General features: G+C 41.4%; 1 protein-coding gene across 1 annotated transcript; it reads left to right on the forward strand.

Annotated features, from left to right (window-relative positions):
* Positions 1–1,706: 1,706 nt before the first annotated feature.
* LOC138952883 (RNA polymerase-associated protein RTF1 homolog) lies at positions 1,707–21,712 on the forward strand. Its single transcript, XM_070324633.1, has 17 exons — positions 1,707–1,866; positions 3,863–3,997; positions 6,378–6,504; positions 7,090–7,267; positions 7,627–7,871; positions 8,942–9,167; positions 9,537–9,626; positions 13,537–13,627; positions 13,848–13,930; positions 14,458–14,653; positions 15,981–16,058; positions 16,414–16,535; positions 17,846–17,981; positions 18,569–18,607; positions 19,280–19,363; positions 20,133–20,229; positions 21,447–21,712. Exons 1-17 carry the CDS (start codon positions 1,789–1,791, stop codon positions 21,551–21,553), a joined length of 2,112 nt encoding a protein of 703 aa, XP_070180734.1. The 5' UTR covers positions 1,707–1,788; the 3' UTR covers positions 21,554–21,712.
* The last annotated feature ends 1,554 nt before the right edge of the window (positions 21,713–23,266 follow it).

Here is a 23,266-nt window from a genome sequence, read left to right on the forward strand (position 1 = left end):
CCAAAATTTCAACCAATTTTGTTGAAAAATGAGGGCGTGACAGTGCCGCCTCAACTTTCACGAAAAGCCGGATATGACGTCATCAAAGACATTTATCAAAAAAATGAAAAAAACCTTCGGGGATTTCATACCCAGGAACTCTCATGTCAAATTTCATAAAGATCGGTCCAGTAGTTTAGTCTGAATCGCTCTACACACACACACACACACACACACACACACACACACACACACACACACACACACACATATTATTCCTTGTCGGTTCCTGATTCCAAAAACATATAGATATTATATGTTTGGATTAAAAACACGCTCTGAAAGTTAAAACGAAGAGAGGTACAGAAAAGCGTGTTATGCAACACAGCGCAACCACTACCGCGCTAAACAGACTCGAGTCGTTAATTTCACTGCGTTTTGCACGAGCGGCGGACTACGGTCATTGTGAAAAAACTAGTGCGTTCGTTCAGTTTAGTCATTCTATGAGTTCCACAGCTTGACTAAATGTAGTAATTTCTCCTTACGCGACTTGTTATTTCTATGACTTAAAAGTCGATACAAAACTTCAGGTAATGTTATAGATATACTAGATCTATACGAATATTGCATGAACATTCCGGGCACTGACACACACACACACACACACACACACACACACCTGACTGGCGGCACACACACACCACACTGACACGGCACACACACACACTCTGACACACCGGGCACACACTTTTACACACCAGGCCGGCCCGCACACGCACGCACACACACACACACACACACACACACCGTCACAAACCACTGAGTCAATACACAAACAAACACTCACACTGACACGCAGACCGTGTTGTTCAGTCAGTGTTCACGGTTGCAGTGTCAGTCGGTTGTCAAGTTGTTGTTGTTGTTGTTGTTGTTGTTGTTGTTGTTGTACATGCTGATGTTCATTTTTCTAGTTATCGCTCTCTTTTGCTCCATTCCTTCGATCATCATCATCATTATCATCACTGCATGAGACGGTCATCATCATCATTATCATAATGATTTTCATCATCATTATCATCCTCCTCGCTAGAGTCTTCCAAAATGCATCATAACTCCCTTATTTTTTTTTATTTCTGTGACTTAAAACTCGGTGTAAAGGCAGACGATGTCCTGAAGATACTAGATATATAAGAATATTAAACAACCGTACTTTAATTTATGGTCGTGCCTGCGATTCTAAAAACAATGCGAACATGGTCGGACGCAGATATCCGATGCTTGCACTTTCGCTCACTAGCTCTTCGAAAATGCATCATAACTTCCTCTTTATTTTCTGTGACTTAAAACTCGATACAAAGTATGATAATGTTGTGAAGATTCTATATATATAAAAAAAATTACATGAGTATTCTTTATTTTGAGGTTGAGCCTGCGTTCGTAGATCAATGCGAACATGGTCGGACGCTGAACCGCGATGCTTTCACTTTCGCTCGATAGCTCGTCGCAAAATACATCATAACTCCCTTTTTATGTGACTTAAAACTTGGTATAAAGTCAGATAATGTTGTGAAGATACTATATATATATATATATATATATATATATAAAATAGTACATGCACATGCTTTAGTTTGGTAGCGCAAGGTAGTGCAAGGCCGCGTGCGTCCGCGTGCGGTCGCGTAGCATTTAGTCAGACCCGTCGTGTGAGTTATCGAACTTGGCAGAGAAGGGCATTGTGGGGCTGCTTTATGCTTATTTCGTTTCTGTCAAATTCTTCGGAGAGAAGGAAGGCAGAAACCAACAGAAAAGATGTCAAAACGAAGAAAAAGCGCCCCTCTGATCGAATCAGACAGCGATGGAAGTGATAGCGGAGAAGATATAGAAGAAGTACGTGAAATTACTACAACATTTGATAAATAGCCCAGTTTGTATTAGCTTCCTCGCACCACACACAACTTCACAAGTGCTCTTCATTATGTTATGCCCTACAGTTCTGTACTGGAAACATTCAAACACATACTAAATGCTGCGTCAGATTAATGGCACATGGTTGTACATTTCTGTAATGTGATTCGGACTGACACTTCACCGTAACAAATAAGGCCCTGTGTCTCCTTTGAAAAATACCTTAGCAAATGACTCAGTTTCACCATTAATTTTGAGTCAGTAAATTGAGTAATAGTACTAAACTAATTACTACGTAATAAACCAACATGAAGAGACTGAATTCTTGCCCAGCAATGTTGCGAGTGCCTCGAAGAAGTGATCGTTTTTGATGGACAACACACTCATAACCCTACCTTACTAAACACTTCTAATACAAATAGCCCCAATCATAACCGGTGGGACAAATATAGGCCTATATATATATATCGGGGATGCATTTAAAGATTATATTTTATTCCACACAATTTATGAAATGGCTAAAACATTTTTGTATCTAAAATACAATTTTTGGGGGAGTCTGAGGTAGTCCTTGGTGTCATTTTCCCCCTCACTGTGAAAAGGATGTGCAAAAGATCTCAAATTAAGGTTTCGGCACTTGGAAATTAAAGTTATGGCATTTCATTTTTACAGATGCTAAACAAGATCCCTGCAGTCAAAAAGCTGTATTCCATTAATATTCGTTCATTAAGACTTAAAGAGTGATGTCTCTTTCGCTGTTCTTGATAAGGAGCACCCCATACATTTAACTTATGATCACATGTTCAAAGTATACAATATCCTGATTTCTCTCAATTTACCAATAACATGAATGGGGAAAAAGTCACTATCTAGACATGGTTCTACTTCTTGTATGAATACTGTAGTTTATACAAGATTATTATTATACCATACTAAGAGTAAGAGTGAGCAGACAGATTGTTTTCTAATTAAAAAGGTTCAATTGAATACTAGCTGGTTGCTTATGCTGTTATGGAAGCTAACTAGGGCAGCTAGTCAAATCTCAAGGTTGTTCAATTTGTTTTCATTAGAGAAAGTGTCATAATAAAGTCTGCGATCTGACAAGTACTAGTAGTACTAGTAGCCATAATGAGGTCTATAACTAACATTGTATTAAATATCAGAAGAAGTAGAATCAGCATTGCTATTCTCCATTTTTGGCTCACGTAAGTGTAGCCTATGCGATGATAAACTTTGTCTGTCTGTGCGTGCGTGCGTGCGTGCGTGCGTGCGTGTGTGTGTGTGTGTGTGATAGAAACTTTAACATTTCCGAGTCTATGGATAAAGCTCGCATAAGAAGATTACGTCTCGGTCAAAAGTGTTTGACGTGTGTGATAGAAACTATTTGAAGACGTCACATTATGACGTAAGAGGGTTAGACGTCACGCAAAGGAATTACTGAAAGTCTCGGTCATTGTTATTGTGAGCGGGCCGAGACTACTTGGCAGATCCAGGGTCTCGCTTTCTTGCACAGTTTCACCTAATATGCTTACTGTGTGTGTGTGTGTGTGTGTGTGTGTGTGTGTGTGTGTGTGTGTGTGTGTGTAACGGAGTGATTGAGTTTGTGTTACTGTTTGTCGATTTCTTACGTGAGCCTTGAAGGCTTCGCCTCTTGTTTTAATATAATTCGGGAGTACGGGTGGGTAAAATTAAGCAGTGTATTATGGTTATACATATTACCTTCACCCGATCATGATTAAGACCACATAGCTTAACTGATATAAGTTGTAATCCACAAAGATAGCCCTTGGTGTCCCCTTTTTGAAATATAAAAAAAGCCATGACGACGATATATTATAGCAGATGTTTCCAGGCGTTCCGGGATCTGCTTAATGGGTTCTTTATTTAGCACTCTGGGCAGGATTGGGTTCAGTGAACTTGTAAAAGTTTTGTAAGTAATTTATATATCATCAATACATGTCATTTGTTTGTGAATCAGGGCTTCCGGGCCATGGCCAAACGACGCCGGACTACAAGTACAGGATCAGACAAGTCTGAATCCCAGCCAGAGGCACAGAACAAAACAACAGTTCCCAGCGATTCTGATTCTGACACGTCCAACAGTGATGATGACGTAAGTCTGCACTGATCTATTAACGTCAGAATCTACTTCAGATGTTCTAAAATGTATTTATGATTTGAAGTACCTAACGCATCCTCCTGCGAACAGGAGATTTTTTTTATTTTTTACATCTAGTAATCTCCAGTCTAATTTCGCGACGGAGGGCTTCAATTAGACTTTTGGAGGGCGTCAATCCCCGATGAAGACCAAGAAGTTTCAAATGGAAGCATGTTAATGTTATTGTAATTCAATCTGACGACGATCTCTTTCCTGCTTTCATGCGGTTGTAAACAGACAGAATTGGTTCTGTTCTGTTCACACACTACTTTCAGTCCACCTACCTGCAAGGGTCAAGTCCCAAGAAATATGTCTCTGTATTCCTATCCTATCACTCTGCTCCTGTTTTGTTTTCTTTCACACACATTTTCCCTTCTTTTTTGACGGGTTTCTGGACAGCAAACTCTAAAACAAATTCTTTTCATCACAAAAGCGATCTTTGGAATTGACTGACGTAGTCCGGAAGAATTCATGCATCAACTTACGTCACGTATTCGACGTCATCACTTCGCATACCTTATGGTCTCGGTGTTTCATTGGCCTTCATATTTCCTACTTGTAAAATGACCCTCAAAGCTAACCGAGACTAGTTGAGGCTGTATCAATGCGCCTCGCCAGCAGGTTGTTAATGGATTTTTTAGCGAGTGGTTATCGACAATTAATGACCGGTAATTTTTAATGAGTTGGGGCATTCTGACCAATCACAGGATCTGTTTCATTAAAACACAAACTTGATTGAATTACAATACTTTATTAGTTTTAACCGAAAACACTTACTTGAAGTTGAATTGATAGTTGGTTTAAGCATGTTTTTATCAATTTTTCTTGTATACACGTTTTAAACAGTAACAACATTCAGAATGTTAACAAGCAGACTGCTTATGGACACGTTCTAAAACTGATAATAAATACACATTCTGATAACAAGACATGGCGAACAAGTGATAACTTCAACCCTTTTCTTTCAAAATATTTCATAATATTTTATACAAATAAAATGAAGAGAGGGAGAACGAGAACAAGAACAAGAACAAATCTTTAATTGTCTAAGGCCACAGCCCCTTACACTAGTGGTTAAAATAACAGCAATAGTATCTGCACAGTTATAAATTATAGTCACGCATAAAATTCAACAAATACATTAAGACCCTGATGACATGTCACTGAACCTGATTTATAAGGGTTTGTCTCTTCTGTAACATGAAGAACAGAAATCTGCTGAAGCTGTTCATCACATTATCCTCATTACTGCCACAGAAATACACAAGTTGTTGTTGCAGCGTCTTAGAGTTCGAGATTTTCAAATACTTTGCTCGAAGGTCTTGATAAAAAGGACATAAAAATACAACATGGTGTTCATCTTCTTTATCAGCTGTACAGAGAAGACAGTTTCTTGTCGTTTGGTTTGGTGCGTACCGAAACTTGTGAGCGTTGATTTCGGATACTCCTGCGCGGAAACGAGTAAGAGCAACTCTGTACTTAATATCTTCGATTAATTCAATGTATTTCTCTTTTTGAGTTTTCCAAGCATTTTTTGTAACAATTATTAATGTCGAAACGTTCACTGCATTCTAAAAAGGAGAACCATTCTTGTAATCGTCTTTTAAACTCTTGTAACAAACACTTCTCATTCCCAACCATTCCGTACATCCACACAGCAGCAAAACCATTACAACATAAAAGACTCTGCACATGTGAGACCCAATTTGTGTGGCCCTTCGATGCCAAATTACATAAAGCTTTATATGCAATCTTGGAATATCTTGAATCAGGTTGCTTCAGCAGTGTAAACCAGTATTTCACACATCTGACTGCAGAGTTAATATACAGCGGATGTCTTCCCAATTCACTGTACACAATGTTGTTTGGAGTTCGAATTGTCACTTTCAGAAACTTTTTACACGCAAACAGGTGGACCCTTTCCACAGAGTCATACTTTCCATATCCCCATAGCTCTGAACCATAGGGGAGGGAGAGAGAGAGAGAGAGAGAGAGAGAGAGAGAGAGAGAGAGAGAGAGAGAGAGAGAGAGAGAGAGAGAGAGAGAGAGAGAGAGAGAGAGAGACTCAGAGAGAGACTCAGAGAGAGAGAGAGACTCAGAGAGAGAGAGACTCAGAGAGAGAGAGAGAGAGAGAGAGAGATGGTGTGTCGAGTGCGTGTGCATTTGTTCATGTATATGTGTTCGTGGTAAGTGTGTGTGTGTGTTCGCACGTGACAGATATATTGAAAGACGGAAAAACAGAGAGAGAGAGAGAGAGAATTGATTGTTGATACTATTTATTACTAGTAATACTGTCAGATGCTTTATGAATGGTGCTGGGTTTTTTCTTTTTTAGTGGACTGCTAATGGAAAGAAAGGGTCGGCAAAGAAGAAGAAAACGACGCCAAAGAAAGTAGCTCGGAGATCGTCAACAGTTGCTTCTTCTGACAGCGAGAAAGCTAGTGCGTCTGAACCAGAAGAAGGTATGATTATGCATTACATTCATCATTGTGTGTTGATTTTCATTGCTTTTTTCTAAATTGTTGTTACTGGTCCATCGACAAGTCAAAGGAACTCATGTAAAAACTTAGGTCAAAATTGTTCTTCAAAGGTTGTTCAGGATTGCTATTCACAGGTAAAGCAAATTAAGAACTAACTTAACAAGAAATTCCTCCGAGGTAGGAAAAACACCCCCGTCCTTACCATTCTCACTGCCACCAACTGAGAAGGTTATTTCCCTTTGACCATTAATATGTCCCTCTATAAGTCCTTGTAGAATCTTAATCCACCAATAACTCCCTAACCGTGTGTTTGACTGGTCCCAATTTTTGTAAGGACCGTCTCAGGAATGTATAGAACCTGTTCACCAAGTTTGGTGACGATCGGTCCGTTCATTCTTGAGATCTATATGCGAACACAAACACACAAACAAACACATCGACCGAATCCTATACACACCCCTATACCGGGGGTGTAAAAAGCCAGTCAAAGGTTAGTTAGTAAGAATAGCATGATGAATTTATGAGAGATAAAGGACTGTGTAGCACACCCAAGTTGTTTACTTTCAGGTGAAGTCTCAGACTCAGGAAGTGGTGGGGAGTCGGAAGATGAGAAGTTCTATGACGGATTTGACGAAAATCTGATTGGAGACGAAGAGGATAAGGCTCGATTGGAGCAGATGACAGAAAAAGAGCGGGAGCAGGAACTCTTCAACCGTATGGAACGTCGACAGGTGCTGAAAACGAGGTCAGTGTTTGTTGTTCAAAAGAGTGATTGTTTTAGTGGCTGCTTTTTCTTTGAATATTACTAATGGCTGTGTATAACGGAAAGATTAGCAAAAATGATATTTTTTTTAGGTGCATGGTTGCAAGCGTGTGTGTGTGTCCACACTTTATTTGTACCATGCAAGTTGAGGTAGAAATGCTTTATTTTATATTGCTTTTTAGTTACTTGCCTTCTGTGGGAGCTAGACTTCTGGTTACTTTTGACGTAGCTCCAAAGTAGATGGCGCTGTGTGTGTATGCCTGTGTCAGCATGTTTGTGTCTGTGTATGTGACTACAGAGCTTAAAATTTGTGCAGCTGAAAATGTAAAATCACATTGCAGGTTTGAAATTGAAAAGAAGCTGAAGAAGGCCAAACGAGAACAGCGTAAGGCCAAGCCAGCGGCAGCAGCCCCACCCCCACCTCAGTCACAAACGCCAAAGCCTGTGTCAGACGACATGTCACTTCCCACTGTCTCTGAGCGAAGCAAAGAACGGCGGAAGAACATCGAAGACAGGAAAGACAGCAAGAAAACGTCTGCCTTCCAAGATCTGAAAGCCAAGCGAGAGGAGAAGCTGAAGAAAATGGGTTGGGTTTTTTTTTCTCATCTTTTTTGTGCTTTTCTGTGTGATTGTGTGTTGTTTTGGGACACAATTGAACCCCCCCTTTGAAGACAGGTCTCCAAAGATCTGGTAAAATCAAAGGGAGGTAGTCATCATTTTTATATATTCTGTGCAGGACGGTTTTTGGCTCACGTAAGTGTAGCCTATGCGATGCTAACTTTTGTCTGTCTGTGCGTGCGTGCGTGCGTGTGTGTGTGTGTGTGTGATAGAAACTTTAACATTTCCGAGTCTATGGATAAAGCTCGCATAAGAAGATTACGTCTTGGTCAAAAGTGTTTGACGTTTGTGATAGAAACTTTAACATTTGAAGACGTCACATTATGACGTAAGAGGGTTAGACGTCACGCGAAGGAATTACTGAAAGTCTCGGTTATTGTTATTGTGAGCGGGCCGAGACTAGTTAGCAGATCTAGTGTCTCGCTTTCTTGCACAGTTTCACCTATGCTTACTGTGTGTGTGTGTGTGTGTGTGTGTGTATGTGTGACGGAGTGATTGAGTTTGTGTTACTGTTTGTCGATTTCTTACGTGAGCCTTGAAGGCTTCGCCTCTTGTTTTAGGTTGTTGGTGGGTTTTTTACATGCTCATTTGCACATTTCTACAAAAGCAAAATTTTGCACATACACACACACACACACAAACAAACATTGCTTGATGTTAAAAAAAATATCAGACAGGCGCCTAAAAGTGGAGCACTTATGCTAAACAGTGCACACAGTAGTGTGTATTGCAGTATGACAATTAACTAAAGTAGCTCTGTGAATGTATAGTGCAATATTAACTCATTGTCTCAAGAAAGGTTGACAAATAACATTTGATCTGGGTCGTTTTTTGGGGTGTTTTTTTTTATCCTCAGATCCCCATTACCCACTGTGCTTACCAGGGGCCCCCTTCAGAATTTTCTATGAAACTCCTCACTTGCACCCTAGAATGCCTGTTTTATAAGAACACTATTGTTGACTGTCACAGACAGTGACGTTTTTGTGAAAGTTCTAATCGTTCACAACACCTAAGATAATACTTTGGTGTTTTCTTTAGCGGATGAGATGAAGAAGTTAGAACAGGAGAAGAAGAAGCTGAAGGCAAGTGACATCTACAGTGATGACGAGGAGTCCGACGGGGGCAGTGACAGTGACGACGCAAGGAGTGTCCGCGACGATCGCAAAAGATCAGACGAGAAAGAAAACCGCTCTGACCAATCAGACGCGGAGTCTGAAGCCAGCAGAGGATCGTCGTCAAGCTCTGATGACAACGATGATGATGAGTGAGTTTTTGCCTGGATAGCTAGCGTGTTTGTGTGTGTGTGCGTGCGTGCGTGTGTGAATACATTTTGCAGCTCAACTCCTTGAGCTGTGTGTGTGTGTGTGTGTGTGTGAGGGGGGGGAGAGGGGGGGGGGGGGGGGCTAATGCAGTCCGCAACAACAGTTGTGTAAATGTTAAGGAGATAACTTGGAGCACAATGCATACCATCAAGAGAAGCACTATACTGAATGACTCAAAGTGTCTCAGAATTGCTGGTAGTGGCTTCATGCGAATATGACAATACTTTCACAGTTTCAGGCCTTTGTTTATGTTTTTCTTTGTACAGCTTGATTCTTAATATATTATGATGCCATTTTCTTCTCAATTTCAGCACAACTGCAAGGTCAAGAAAGAGAGTTCAGTATGTCGTAGCCAAAGAGGAGTTGAACAAAGTCCGCCTGTCCAGGCACAAGTTGGAAAGGTAACTGAAACACATATTAATTATTAGATGATTACCCGCTTCGCCGGGTACCGGCTTCGTCGGGAAGAAGTAGAGCCGAATACCCGGCTTTGCCGGGTACCCGGCGAATTAGAGGAATACCCGGCTTGGACAGTGACCTTCTAAAAATAGTAACGGGAATATGGATTGACGCCACACGAAGGAAGGGAGATAAACGCAAAACACTGGAGAAGATAAGGAAGAGTTACTGGGAATGGATCTGGGAAGATGGACAGAAAAACCAAAATCGGTTCAGCGCTGAGAGCACGTGTTGAAAATTCTCATCGACCAGGTTGTGTCTGGGGTCTACCTGAATATGCCCACCAAATTTGAAGCAGATCCATCGAGAACTTTGGCCGTGCATAACAGACAGACAGACAGACAGACAGACAGACAGACGTCGTATATATATATGAGTTGTTCTTTGCTATTGGTGACAAAACAGTGGAAACTTACTGAAATTTTCAAAATGCAGCTACAACCTGGAAAATACTATTCCTGTCAAGTGGAGCCCTTGTATTATTTGAGTCTAAAAAGAAAATGTCAGGAACTTTTATGGTTCGGACAAAAAAGCAGACTGACTGGTGGGGGTCACAATGGAGTAACCTGCAGTACTTTGTGACACCAAATTTACACAGCATATCTATAAACTAATTCTGTGAAACAATTTGAGTAAACTCCATGAAAACAGAGTGTTTGCTGTTAGTTTGTCATGTATTGAAGAATTTTTGATGTACAGTTTAGTGTTGTTAGGTTCAGTAATTTTGTGACACCGTTTGCAGGTTACCTTGTAGTTTGATCTTTTTGTGGCAACACAACTGCTTACAGCAGGGCAGGGATATTTTGGTCAGTTATTGTTTAAAAGGGTGTAACTTGGAATACCTACAGATTATTAGAATCAAATGCAAACTACTGCTCAAATGTATCAAAACAGAAAGAGGTAACCTGCAAATCACGCGACACCAAATTGCCAATACTTGTGCATGTATTACGCTGTACTGGTGCAATCAATCAAATTATGCTACAAATGAATGTTATAAAGGAGACAATACCAACACAAACAGTTCTGCAACTGTCTTGCCAAAAAACAGCGAAGAGTGCCACCTAAACTTCGCAGAACTATTATCTGTGGTCACCTGCGTACGAATGAAACCATTCGAGAATGGCCGGTCGCTGCATAGCTCCCGATAATTTTTAAGTCCTGTGCTCTAAAATAACTATACTATCAACTTTAACATCAATAATTTTACGAAGTAAGCATTAAGGAAACTTGTGCAACTTACCTGAACTTTCAGTTTTCGCAAAATCAATACGGTTGATTTTCAGGACGAAACCGCGGTGGCACAGAGACATTTCGCGCGAAAGTAACCTGCGAACGGAGTTACCTCGCTTCTGTGACACGTCATCAATTTTGCCGTACACAAACTTTTCTATGTAGTACACAAAACTTGGGACATCATCACTATTTGTGTGTTTACCCTGCCGTCTTCCGGACTGAGGCCGCACGAGAACAATCCATGCTCAACTGCGCGAGCGAAGAAATGAAAATCGGGGTAACCTGGCGAACGTTTGTGACGGCAGATACGAAAGTCACCGTTGCGAGGTACAGGGATGTATATTCACGCGACCAAATATCTTCATCTATCGATAATGATGCCATGATTTGAAAATAAAAATGTGTGTTTGCCTTCCTGGCGCTCAGGCCGGCAAATTGTCTTTCTTCAGTGGATCGGATTTGTGACGACGCGCGTTCGAAAGTTACCAGTTTTTTATCGGACGCAGCACGCGAGCAGGAGAGGGTCAGTTGTCCAAATAAGATTTTGTGCAGTTTAATCCAAGTATAAGTTATCGTTGAATGATAACAGTTATTCTTTCTAGAGCAGCTGTCGGTTTGAAATGTGTTGTGAACATGGCAGGGGTCTGTCATTCCACGTTTTGGCCGCCATTTTGTGAACAAAAAACGAAAACAAGCAGGAATAAGTGCTACTTCTGTCATATTATTTTCCTTCATGGTGATTTTGTTGATACTGCTACATCAGTAGAATGCAGTAATTATCTTATTTTGTCACCATCATTCCCCGTAATTTAAAAAATTGATTTTACTTGATGTCACCCACCGCAGTCACCATTAGCAAAGAACAACTCATATATATATTTTGTCTGTCACTGTTTTGCATGTGTGTGCTTGTGTACCTGTATGTGTGTGTGTCTGCTTTGTTACAATTAAACTCATGATTCCATAATTTCCAGGAAGCTGGTTTGAATAAAAAGAATAACAAGAAGAGCAAACGCTCGATCGAGTCACTTTCGCAGTTCTGAATATTATATGAGGCATCAGATGGACAGGAAGAAATTGCTATTCACAACACAATGAGTCACGTTCACATAAAATTTGAGCCCGGTCACTTTTATAGTTTCCGAGAAAAGCCCAACGTTAAGTTGTGTGTTGCCGAACAGAAAAGGCTAGTTATCTCCCTTGTTTTTCTGATAACGTTCGTAAAAGGCTACAGATGTAAATACTTTGATGTAAAGAATAATCCTACAAAGTTTCAATCACATCCGATGAACTTTGTCAAAGATATAAAATGTCTAATTTTTCCTTTGACGCTGACCTGTGACCTTGAAAAAGGTCAAAGGTCAACGAAACCATCGTTAAAGTGTAGAGGTCATTGGAGGTCACGACTAAACAAAATATGAGCCCGATCGCTTTGATAGTTTCCGAGAAAAGATATAAAATGTCTAATTTTTCCTTTGACGCTGACCTGTGACCTTGAAAAAGGTCAAAGGTCAACGAAACCATCGTTAAAGTGTAGAGGTCATTGGAGGTCACGACTAAACAAAATATGAGCCCGATCGCTTTGATAGTTTCCGAGAAAAGTCCAACGTTAAGGTGGTGTCTACGGACGGCCGGACGGCCGGCCGGACAGACTAACACTGACCGATTACATAGAGTCACTTTTTCTCAAGTGACTCAAAAATTCTTGCCTGCATTGAATGTCTTCTGTTCTCTTGTTTATTTAATGTTACAAAATAAAAGAGATCTTTAATTACCAAGACAAAGACAGCACAATGTAAATATGTCAAATTTGTTTTCCTGTGGGGGCTTCTCCATGAAAACATTTAGGGAAAGGAACGTTTGTTTTAGTGTAACAGAGTGCCGTAACACTACGATCACCTTGGGAGGCGAAGTGCAATCAAACAGGATTGAAAATGTTAGGGCTAATTTCTTAGCCCTATAAAAACTGTTATGCAAACCCGAAGGTTTCCATGAACATACAGACAATCGGAAACCACCAGACCCCATCACAAACAGAATTCCACAATCCACTGGTGTTGACTTAAGGCCAACAACTCGGGTGCAGAGTCTGCTGTGAAAGGAGCAGTAGCCTCCCCTGTCACATTAGATTTATTCATTTGATTTTTCATTTAAACACAGCTGTGTCATCTGCTGCCTTATACCATGTTCTTCTCTGTGATCGGAATGGTGTTTCGTTTCACAAGAAGGCCCAATATGAACTCACACATGTGCCAGAGTACATTCATTGTCTTTTTGTTTGAAGAAACTGCCGGGTAGCTCAGTTGGTAGAGCACTGAACCAGTGATCCTAGGGTCACAGGTTCAAATCCAGGCCGGGATGGACACAGGTCAACTGTATGAGCAGACTCAAACACGGTATCCATGTCCCACCCCTGTGTCACCACAGTCGCACGTTAAAGACCTCGGTCATTCTGCCAAAAGTGCAGGTGGTGAACACACACACACCTGGTAAGCGCGACTTTGTTGCTGCTAGCTATCCACTGGGAGGAAGCTACCCAAATTCTCCAGCATTGGGATAAGTAAATGAAATGAAAATATAACTGATGTAACAAGAAGTGTTTGTGTTTCTGACCAGGTGGTGTCACATGCCCTTCTTCAACAAAGTGGTTGAAGGATGCTACGTCCGGATAGGCATTGGAAACCATGAAGGGAGGGCAGTGTATAGGGTAAGTGATTGTGGGTAGAGGGTGTATTTAAAGAGATTTCTATTGCGTGATACATAGATTTTGTTGTATGGTGGATTGATTAGTGTTTTGGGACATTTTCCAACAAAGTTTTGACTGCAGCCTCGGGTATTTTTTCACTGAGGATGCGAGACGGTTCTGTTTTACCTGGCTGTAAGCTTATCGGGAACACCAACGTTTCAATTTTTTTTTTAAATTACAGATAGCAGAAATAGCAGGAGTGGTGGAGACCGCCAAAATCTACCAACTGGGAAATACCAGAACAAACAAGGGGCTTAGATTAAGGTGAGTACATTTTGAACACGATGCAACAATGGTTACAATTTCATTCAAGCAAATAGGTTTGCCTTCCACGTGCTGACATCTCGGTACCTTTGTCTTTTGGATCAGAAGGGGGTCTTATCGCAATTTTTCACTGATTTTGCTTCCCATTTATTGCATACTGAATGATTATACTGGTGTGTTTCTGTGTGTGTTTTCTTTTCATTTTTAGCCTCTTTTTTTTTTACAATGTTTATATTAACTGCTCACACAACCGAGTGCTTTTTTCGTTTTCTGTGTATTTTTAGCATCCTTGTTTTTGAGATTCACTTCTTTACAGTGTACATTGAAAAATAGGCCGTTTTGATTATGGGTTTCTTCTTCGTTTCATTCTCGTTCTTCTTTTTTTATATTTGCTGTACGTTAAAAAAAGGCTGTTTGCATCATGTTTTTTTCTCTGTTTCATGCTCTTTCTTCTTTTTGATATTCACTGCTTTTTTAACAAACACACAATAGCATGCTTGCTGAAATGTTTCAATACCTTGTTCTAGGCATGGTGCAGCCGAGAGAGTCTACAGGCTGGAGTTTGTGTCCAATCAAGACTTCACGGAAACTGAGTTCCAGAAATGGATCGAGACGATGGCCTCTAATGGTATGGATTTTCCCACCATACCCGAGGTTGACAAGAAATACAACGAAATCAAGGGAACCGGCCAGTATAAGCTGAATGAAGTGGACGTTGACAAGGTATTGCACAATGGTTTCCTTTTGTTGTGTTAACATGAACTTTGTTTCATTTTGTTCTGTTTTGTATCTATGGAGACGACCGGGAAAGGGGCTGCTTTATGTTTAGTAAACTATATACAGACCTGGGAACCTAGGCGATTTCGCCGTATTTTGTATGCATGATTGTCTAGAATACGATCAGTGGAAAAAAATACAACAAGAAAAATTACCAGACTACTTTTCTTCACAAGGGCATCCCGAAGCTGATCCAGTATTTTCACACAGGATTACAGTTTTTGTCTAACATTGAAAGAAGCATTTGTATTGGTAAACTTAATTAACGGTGCAACGGATACGTGTGAAGCAAGTTTGAATCATGGATGTTCAAATGCTGTGTGAAATACGCTCATTTTTCTGAAAATACACCAAGTTTGTTTGAGAAAAATCCAAGTGAAAAACAAGGGGTTCCCAGGTCTGTATACATCAGATGACTTATTGTTCGTAAAATACAAAATATGCATGAAATGGTAAAATTGTAGCTTGACTGCTCTAATATTAACAAGATAACAATGATAGTGTAGTCACATTTTCACTGTTATCTTGTTCTTGTTCTTCTCACCTGCAGTCTCTTGTTCCTATTCTGCTCTTATATATACATGGGTGTTACTCTTCCGGCTTTTGCCGGATTTCCCGTTTTTGAAAAAATCTGAAGCCGGAAATTCCGGTTTTCCGGGTTTTCAAAAAAAAAAAAAAAAAAAAAAAAAGCTTCGTTTCGCTAAGTTGAAATAACGAGCAGCGGTTCCGATCCGACTTTTGACACGGGTTCGCGTGCTTTCTCGGTTCGCTCCCTTGGATTTGCCGCCATCTTGCTTATTATGATTTGGTTTCGTCGGTGTCCAGAAACTTTCTTTCAAACTTGAGCATTTTGGACCCCTGCCTTTCAGGTTTTTTGATTTTTCCCAGTAACACCCAAGTATATATATATATATATATATATATTAGATATGTAAACAACCAAAGCGTATGTCTCACAAAATTAGCTATGTGTTGATTGCATGTGTTATTGTGTATGTATGCGACTCCAGTGAGCTGTGCAAGGTTAATGCGATTGAATGTTTTATTACTCTGAAGATAAGAATCAGTTTAGTTCCTCTGCTCTCCAGTACAACAGAAAAGACTAAAATTTGCAGACCTTTGGAAATGCTTGCTTCGTCTTCGATTCATACTAGACATTTTAATTTATGTTGTTTTTCGGAAATAAACTTTTCCAGAAAGAATGCACATGTGGATAGGTACTTGATTCCTATAATTTGTGAGTGATTAAGCCTGTATTGTCTTTCTTCTGCAGATTGTTGCAGAGAAACAAAAGTTCAAGAAAAACCCACACAACTATGCCATGAAGAAAACCCACCTGCTAAAAAGCAAGGTAAGCTGTTGCATTTGATCATCGTCTTGAGCAAGCAGGTGCGATTTTAAAGTTTTAATGCAAGCAGCCATGACTTCCATTAGTTTACTCTTGTTCTTGTTTTGCTTTTTGTGAACTGCAACCCCCATCATGCATTCGAATTTCTTATGAGTGGACATTTGAATGATTGTTTTGTTACCAGTTATCATGACAGCCATACTCCATTCGTTGGGAGTAGATTACTCTTAATTTAGTTTAGTTTTAATTTAATTTTGAATGTCATTTCTTTGATGTGTCAGTATGCACCATAGGTTCATTTTGCATACAATGAATAATTGTATTTATTCAATCATTTATTATATTTTTTTGTGTACAGGAAGAAGCAGAGGTGTCAGGAGATCACGAGAAATTGTCCAAAGTGATCCAAGAACTGGAAGAACTGGAGGAGAGAGCGACAGAACTGGACCGAAAACGCAGCAACACCATAAGCTCCATCAGGTCAGTCCTTACACTTAGAGGAATAGAGTTTGGTTTTGTTCACCCTTTTTGTGCAAGAAAGTATGCTTTATGTGAAGTCATGAACCAGCTGAGGGGTACAAGTTCTGCAATACAATGGAGAGGAATAGAGTTTGGTTTTGTTCACCCTTTTTGTGCAAGAAAGTATGCTTTATGTGAAGTCATGAACCAGCTGAGGGGTACAAGTTCTGCAATACAATGGAAACCCCCATTTGAGACTTCCAAGAATCTCAGAAAATCTGGTCTTAAAAAGGGAGGCGTCTTAAAATGGAAATCAACTTACAGAGAATAGGATTAGGAAAAGCAAGTTCTTAAAAGAGGGGAAGTCTTAAATTGGGGGTCGTCTGGGGTTTGGCGCTGTATATAGATCAGTTCTGTATACTAATAATCAGTATGCAAGACCTAACAAATTGGTATTATTCACTCTTCAGGTTAACCTGATATTTTCCATGTACTACGTGCTAAGTTGTACAAATATTGGGAAGAAAATCAACCAGTCAGTCCTACTGGTTCGTACATCATATAACAATGTCTTTCGGGATCAACAGAGGAGTGGTATGAAAGTTAAAGACAATAGTCAGATTATGTCACCAACTCTGATACAGTGTAACACCCCCCCCCCCCCCCCCTTTTTTAAGACCCCCCAATTTAAGACTTCCCACTTTCTAAGGACATTGCTTTCTCAGATACCCCCCGCGGGTTAGGGGGAAGAATTTACCCGATGCTCCCCAGCATGTCGTAAGAGGCGACTAACGGATTCTGTTTCTCCTTTTACCCTTGTTAAGTGTTTCTTGTATAGAATATAGTCAATGTTTGTAAAGATTTTAGTCAAGCAGTATGTAAGAAATGCTTAAGTCCTTTGTACTGGAAACTTGCATTCTCCCAGTAAGGTCATATATTGTACTACGTTGAAAGCCCCTGGAGCAATTTTTTGATTAGTGCTTTTGTGAACAAGAAACAATTAACAAGTGGCTCTATCCCATCTCCCCCCTTCCCCCGTCGCGATATAACCTTCGTGGTTGAAAACGACGTTAAACACCAAATAAAGAAATAAAGAAAGCTTTCTCAGCTATTTTGTTCTTTATGAGCCTCTGTAAATGTACCTCCATTTTAAGACTACCTCCCTATGAAGACCTGATTTCCTCAGATTTTTAAAGGTCTTACCTCCCTATGAAGACCTGATTTCCTCAGATTTTTAAAGGTCTTAAAAGGGGGTTCCCCTGTATTCCATGAGTGAACCTTACTCCTCAAAATTGTAAATTTCCTCTTCTTTTTTTTCTCACCTTTCCCAGCTACATCAATCAAAGGAATCGCCTTCAGAACATTGTGGACGCGGAGAGCGCCTTCAAACAAGAGGTGGCAGATATGAGGGTGGCAGTGTCTGACCCTTTCACACGTCGTCAGTGCAGGCCCACTCTCATCACAAAGGTATGCCGTTTTCCTGATTGTCATGTTACTTAGAAATCCAGCAACAATTACCAAGTAATAAGCAAGTTGTTACGTAAATCTTCATGTTGGACTCGCCTGAAAAATCAGTAAGTCTTAGTAATGAGCAGTGTTTGTCTGTATGGAAGAGCGGATGGGCGTCTGTCCATCTGTGAACAGAAAACTTACTCATGAGGTGTTCACAGATGTTTATGATGGTAGAACTTTGAAACTTTACACACTTTTTGTTTGATGACCTCCAGACATGAACCAAGTCTGGTTGACCCTTGTTAAATTTCAAGGTCAGAGTGGGGTTGCTTTCGTGTTTTTTCTTATCTTCTTGTTGCTCACAGGGGATCACACTGGCAGGCCTATGGTCATGATAAACTGGGCAAATTAATTATTCATGAAATAATTATTGAAAAAGTTAATCAAAAACAGATTTGCAAAGTATGTCTTAATACGAAAGTGGAAAGCAAATTTAAGTTTTTCTGTTAAATGGTAATACAGCATAATTATAAGTTAACAGCTGAAGATAATACATGAAATTGCAGCTGCCAAACTAACTACTTTGTAATTCATTCTTGCAGGGCCGTGATGCAGAGGAGATTGCAAAGATTCAGAAAAAGGTACAGTATTGCCTTTTGATTTATTAGAATGCCTCCATGGTTAAATTATAATGGGAAAAAGAACCCCTAATCTGTTGACAGAGGTACATTTGAGGGGTTTTATCTAGGGAAAGTTGAAGAATGCACAGTCATATACAAACATAAGTGGGTCAGAAAGCCATAAATTGTATGTTATGCTTAATTTGTCATTTTCATTTTGTTGATTATATTCCTGAGAGTGAGTTTGTGTCTATAGATTCAGTCATATGCATTACTGTATGAAGTTTTTGATTAATTTCGGTAACATTATGAGTGATATTATGATTCATTTCACTGACATTTAGATTTTTTGGTAATTCCACTTTCAGCGATATTTCTAGCTCCATTTTGCTTTCAAAGAAAGACACTTCTCTTGTGGTCAATATCTTCTTCTTCTCGATCGCTCAGACAGGGACTCCGGAACTTCTGATGAAGTTTGCAGTACAGCGAAGACTCCACAGGGCGCCGAAGATCTTCTCCTGAACTGGTGTGTCCGCAGGCCATGTTTCTGCTCATAGTTTCTGGTGGATTGGACAGTGTTGGAAGAGGTGTTGAGTGGTCAATATGACACCTTCAGCTTCTGCTGTGAAAAGAAATATGAGTTTATGTCTCTCTCTCGTGAGGAATAATGACGTTCATTTCTGTCCATCACAGGCACTCGAGAATGCACAGAATGCAGCGTCTGCTGCAGAGGGTTCTGGTGCTAAAGGTGGCGACTCTCAAGCATCTGACAAAAAGGTAAAGAAGTGGATGTTTTGATGGCAGTAAAGCTGTATAGGATATGGGCGCACTAGTGATAACGATGTCAATCAGTATGGCGGTACCTCTGTTCTTAAGACCCCCTGAAACGGGATAAATTAAGAGAGGGAGCCTTAAAATGGAGGTAAATTTAGTGACACTATGAAACACACGTCTAAGAACATGAGGTCTTACAGTAGGAGTCTTAAAATGGAGGGTCTAAATGGAGAGGTTCCACTGTATCAGGTGAAATGACTGCTTAAAGAGCAGCGCACAGCGGAGGTGGGTTTAATGTATGCATTTTGTTTGTTTGTTTGTTTGCTTAACGCCCAGCCGACCACCAAGGGCCATATCAGGGCGGTGCTGCTTTGACATATAACGTGCGCCACATACAAGACAGAAGTCGCAGCACAGGCTTCATGTCTCACCCAGTCACATTATTCTGACACCGGACCAACCAGTCCTAGCACTAACCCCATAATGCCAGACGCCAGGCGGAGCAGCCACTAGATTGCCAATTTTAAAGGTCTTAGGTATGACCCGGCCGGGGTTCGAACCCACGACCTCCCGATCACGGGGCGGACGCCTTACCACTAGGCCACCCGTGCCGGTAATGTATGCATACACATGTAAAAAATAATACTGGTCACTGTGCAAAGACCTCAAAAAGGTAATTGTGTTTTGCGAGTGTGTGTGTATTATTCGTTTGAAAAAGTGTTCATTTTGTTTAGTTACGAAACTGTTCTTAGTTTTATCTTCTTTCCACCAGGGCACAGACAAAATGGATGGGGGGGAGCATCGCCATTCAGAAGACCTCTTTGCTGTCCATGACTTTGACATCAAGATTGACCTTGATGTTCCTTCAGGTAGCAGTTGCTCTTCTTTTGAGATAAATACATGTTCATGTTGGATCAGTTTCCAATGTGTTAACATGCGCTCACGAAGGTCCCAGGTTGTCCTGCTAACCTAATGGTTTGATTTGGGCGGGGATATAGCTCAGTTGGTAGCGCGCTGGATTTGTATTCAGTTGGCCGCTGTCAGCGTGAGTTCGATCCCAGGTTCGGCGGAAATTTATTTCAGTCAACTTTGTGTGCAGACTCTCTTCGGTGTCCGAACTTCCCCCCGTGTACACTACATTGGGTGTGCACGTTAAAGATCCCACGATTGACAAAAGGGTCTTTCCTGGCAAAATTGCTTAGGCACAGTTAATAATTGTCTACCTATACCCGTGTGACTTGGAATAATAGGCCGTGAAAGGTAAATATGCGCCGAAATGGCTGCAATTACTGGCCGTATAAAATTTCATCTCACACGGCATCACTGCAGAGCGCCTAGAACTGTACCCACGGAATATGCGCGATATAAGCCTCATTGATTGATTGATTGATTATGCTGATAGGGCATGTAAATCTGTGCAGAATGCCTGTGCAATTCATTACATATATGAAGGATGCAAAGGCACTACTCGTTGTAGAATATGTCTGGTGCTCTGCATATCATGGATAACTTATTCTGTATCTGATTGACCGATATGTTTTTTTCTCTCACCCAGATGTGTGGTAGACCATGAGCTAAAACCAGGAGACTGGACATTTAATGTTATGAAAGATTATACAAGAGGCACAGATCCTAAGTGGATCCAAGCGAGATTGTTTGAAATCAAGGTTTGCTTGGGCCCCACCCACCCAAAAATGCATGTGCGAGATTCCAAGCATGCCCTTTGGTGGTGTGCATGAGAAAGTGCCCAACTGTGTGGAAACCAGGCAGATGGGATTGGTTGAAATTGAGATCTGTTTGCTTGAGATTTCAACCAATCCGAAGCTGTGCTTGGGTGGGTGCACCCACCCACACCTACCCAAGGGTGCATGTGCCAAATTCCTCTTTGATCATCCCAACTTGCTAGACAATGATGAGAATGGCAGAGCTTCATCGAACACCATACATAATTAAATGGTTCAGAAGCTTTTGTTCTTGTGTATCAAGTTTGTGGTAGCGAAAGTTAGGTATTCTGGGGTTTAGGACCTTATTGAGTGACCTTGTTACTTTTAAAGTATTTATACTAGTTTTCACTAATTGTTCGCAGCTCCAAGCACGGTGGTACCCAACTCCGCCTCCGGTGGTCCGCGTGACGGCGCACCAAGACGATCACTTAACCTGGAAGACTACAAGAAACGCAGGGGTCTCATCTGAACGCAGAGCAATGGTCACGACAGTCTTGTCTTCTGCATGTTCACAGCAAATATATCAAAACCAAGCCGGAGTTGTTTTTTTACGCGAGACATTGTAGGTGAATGTGCAGAAGTTTGTAAATACTTGATCAGTTGATGAAATAAAATATTAATTACTTGATGATGAGATTCAAAATTTTTGTTGTCTGACTGAGGTTTAGGTGGTGAGTGCTACCTGTACTGTTGGTTTATGGTTTGTTCAGAAGTGATTAAATTACATATCTTACCCAACTCACATATAGCAATTAACCCATAGTTCAGTGCTGATACCGCTGTACGCGTCCCCTTAGCAACAAGGAAGACGCCTCTAAAAAAGAGTGACCGAGACCCGTAAGGGTATCCAGGCCAGCCCGTAAGGGAGGCTGCCTTCCATATGCGCGCGCATATGCCGCCATCTTGTCATTCTACTCTCAGCGCTCAGTGGAGCTGGTCGTGTTTGGTACGCTCCGGCTGTGTTTTCAGCCTACTTGCTTGGTCTTCCAGACCTGGTTTGTGTTCCCCTTGGTGTCTTCTTGTCACCGGACTTCGCATTTGCTGTTGAGGTGAGATCTTTCCATTTTTTACCTGAATTTTGGCGGCATTGTTGGCTTGTTTTCGGACTTACAAAATTTTTTCCAAATTTGTTTGTGAGTTGTTTTCATCATGGCCGACAATGCGGACGGGAAGAGGTCAACATCTAAACATGTAGCTGCTTCGCCCTCTCCTGTTAAGAAAAGCTCTAGAAGTTCTAGAAGTTCTAAAACGCACGGCGATACGCCCGTGTCTCTTTCGGGTTCAGAATCCAAAAAATGTAGTGATGTTGTTGTTGGCGTGCCCGGAGTTTCCGGTTCGTCTGCTAAACCTACGGAGAAGCCCTTGCTCGGGGTTAAGCATGTTGTAGGGGATGTCTCGCCTGTAGGTTCTGGGCTTGCATCTGCGGATTTTGCTTCTTTGCTTTTGACATTAAGCTCTCAGGTTTCGGCCTTAGCGGCTGAAGTTTCGTCAACTAAGGCGGAGATACGTGCGCTGCCGGCAGGTGTCGGTGGTACGTCGTCGCTGGCCAGTGTGCGTTTGCCTCCCTCTGCTACTGTTACGAGGGCGGACGTGCATGCGTCTCAGGATGGGATTTCTCAGGCTCCCGTGGGGTCTCCGGCCGGTGTCCGTTCTTCTTCACAAGGTATGTGCACTCCACGTGAGCGTTGTCTTGAGGGAGTAGCCTCGGGTCTCATCCCAGGTGAAAGTTCTGAAACATCGGCTGATATCCACCGCTTAGTCGGGGTGTCAGTGGGTGCGAAGGGCCCTGACAAGCGAACAGATGTTCCTATTCTTCCTGACCGTAGTCAGGTTGAAGGGCATCTGCTTCCGCCCAGGGGGCAGGAAGTTGGTGGTAGTATGGCTGGCTCTGGACTTGACTCTGTTAGTCAGTACGGGGACCAGTCTCCGGAGTGCATGGAAGGGCACGAAGGCTACCTGGATGACGGTGCCGCCTCTCAGGCTGAAGGTGCTGGATTCTTTTTGCCACGGCAGCTGCCAGATGCGGTGGCTCTGGCGGCTGGAGTGGCTTCGAAATATCTCGAGGAGGAGGTGGCGGTGAACAAATCTCAGTTTGTCCATCCTCCTTCTGCCTTAGGGGATTTCAGGAGTGCTAAGGAACCGAAAAGTTCGTTCCGATTCCGGGAGTCCCCCTCTGTGGCGG

This window comes from Littorina saxatilis, linkage group LG17, assembly GCF_037325665.1.
Source record: "Littorina saxatilis isolate snail1 linkage group LG17, US_GU_Lsax_2.0, whole genome shotgun sequence".
In the NCBI taxonomy this organism is placed as follows: domain Eukaryota; kingdom Metazoa; phylum Mollusca; class Gastropoda; order Littorinimorpha; family Littorinidae; genus Littorina; species Littorina saxatilis.

What these genes read in the sequence shown, in the direction of transcription:
- LOC138952883 (XM_070324633.1), top strand. Translation starts at nt 1,789, where the DNA reads ATGTCAAAACGAAGAAAAAGCGCCCCTCTGATCGAATCAGACAGCGAT. An exon ending in TTGCAAAGATTCAGAAAAAG is followed by an intron (nt 18,608 to 19,279) that starts GTACAGTATTGC and finishes TGTCCATCACAG; the next exon opens with GCACTCGAGAATGCACAGAA. An exon ending in TGACCTTGATGTTCCTTCAG is followed by an intron (nt 20,230 to 21,446) that starts GTAGCAGTTGCT and finishes AATTGTTCGCAG; the next exon opens with CTCCAAGCACGGTGGTACCC.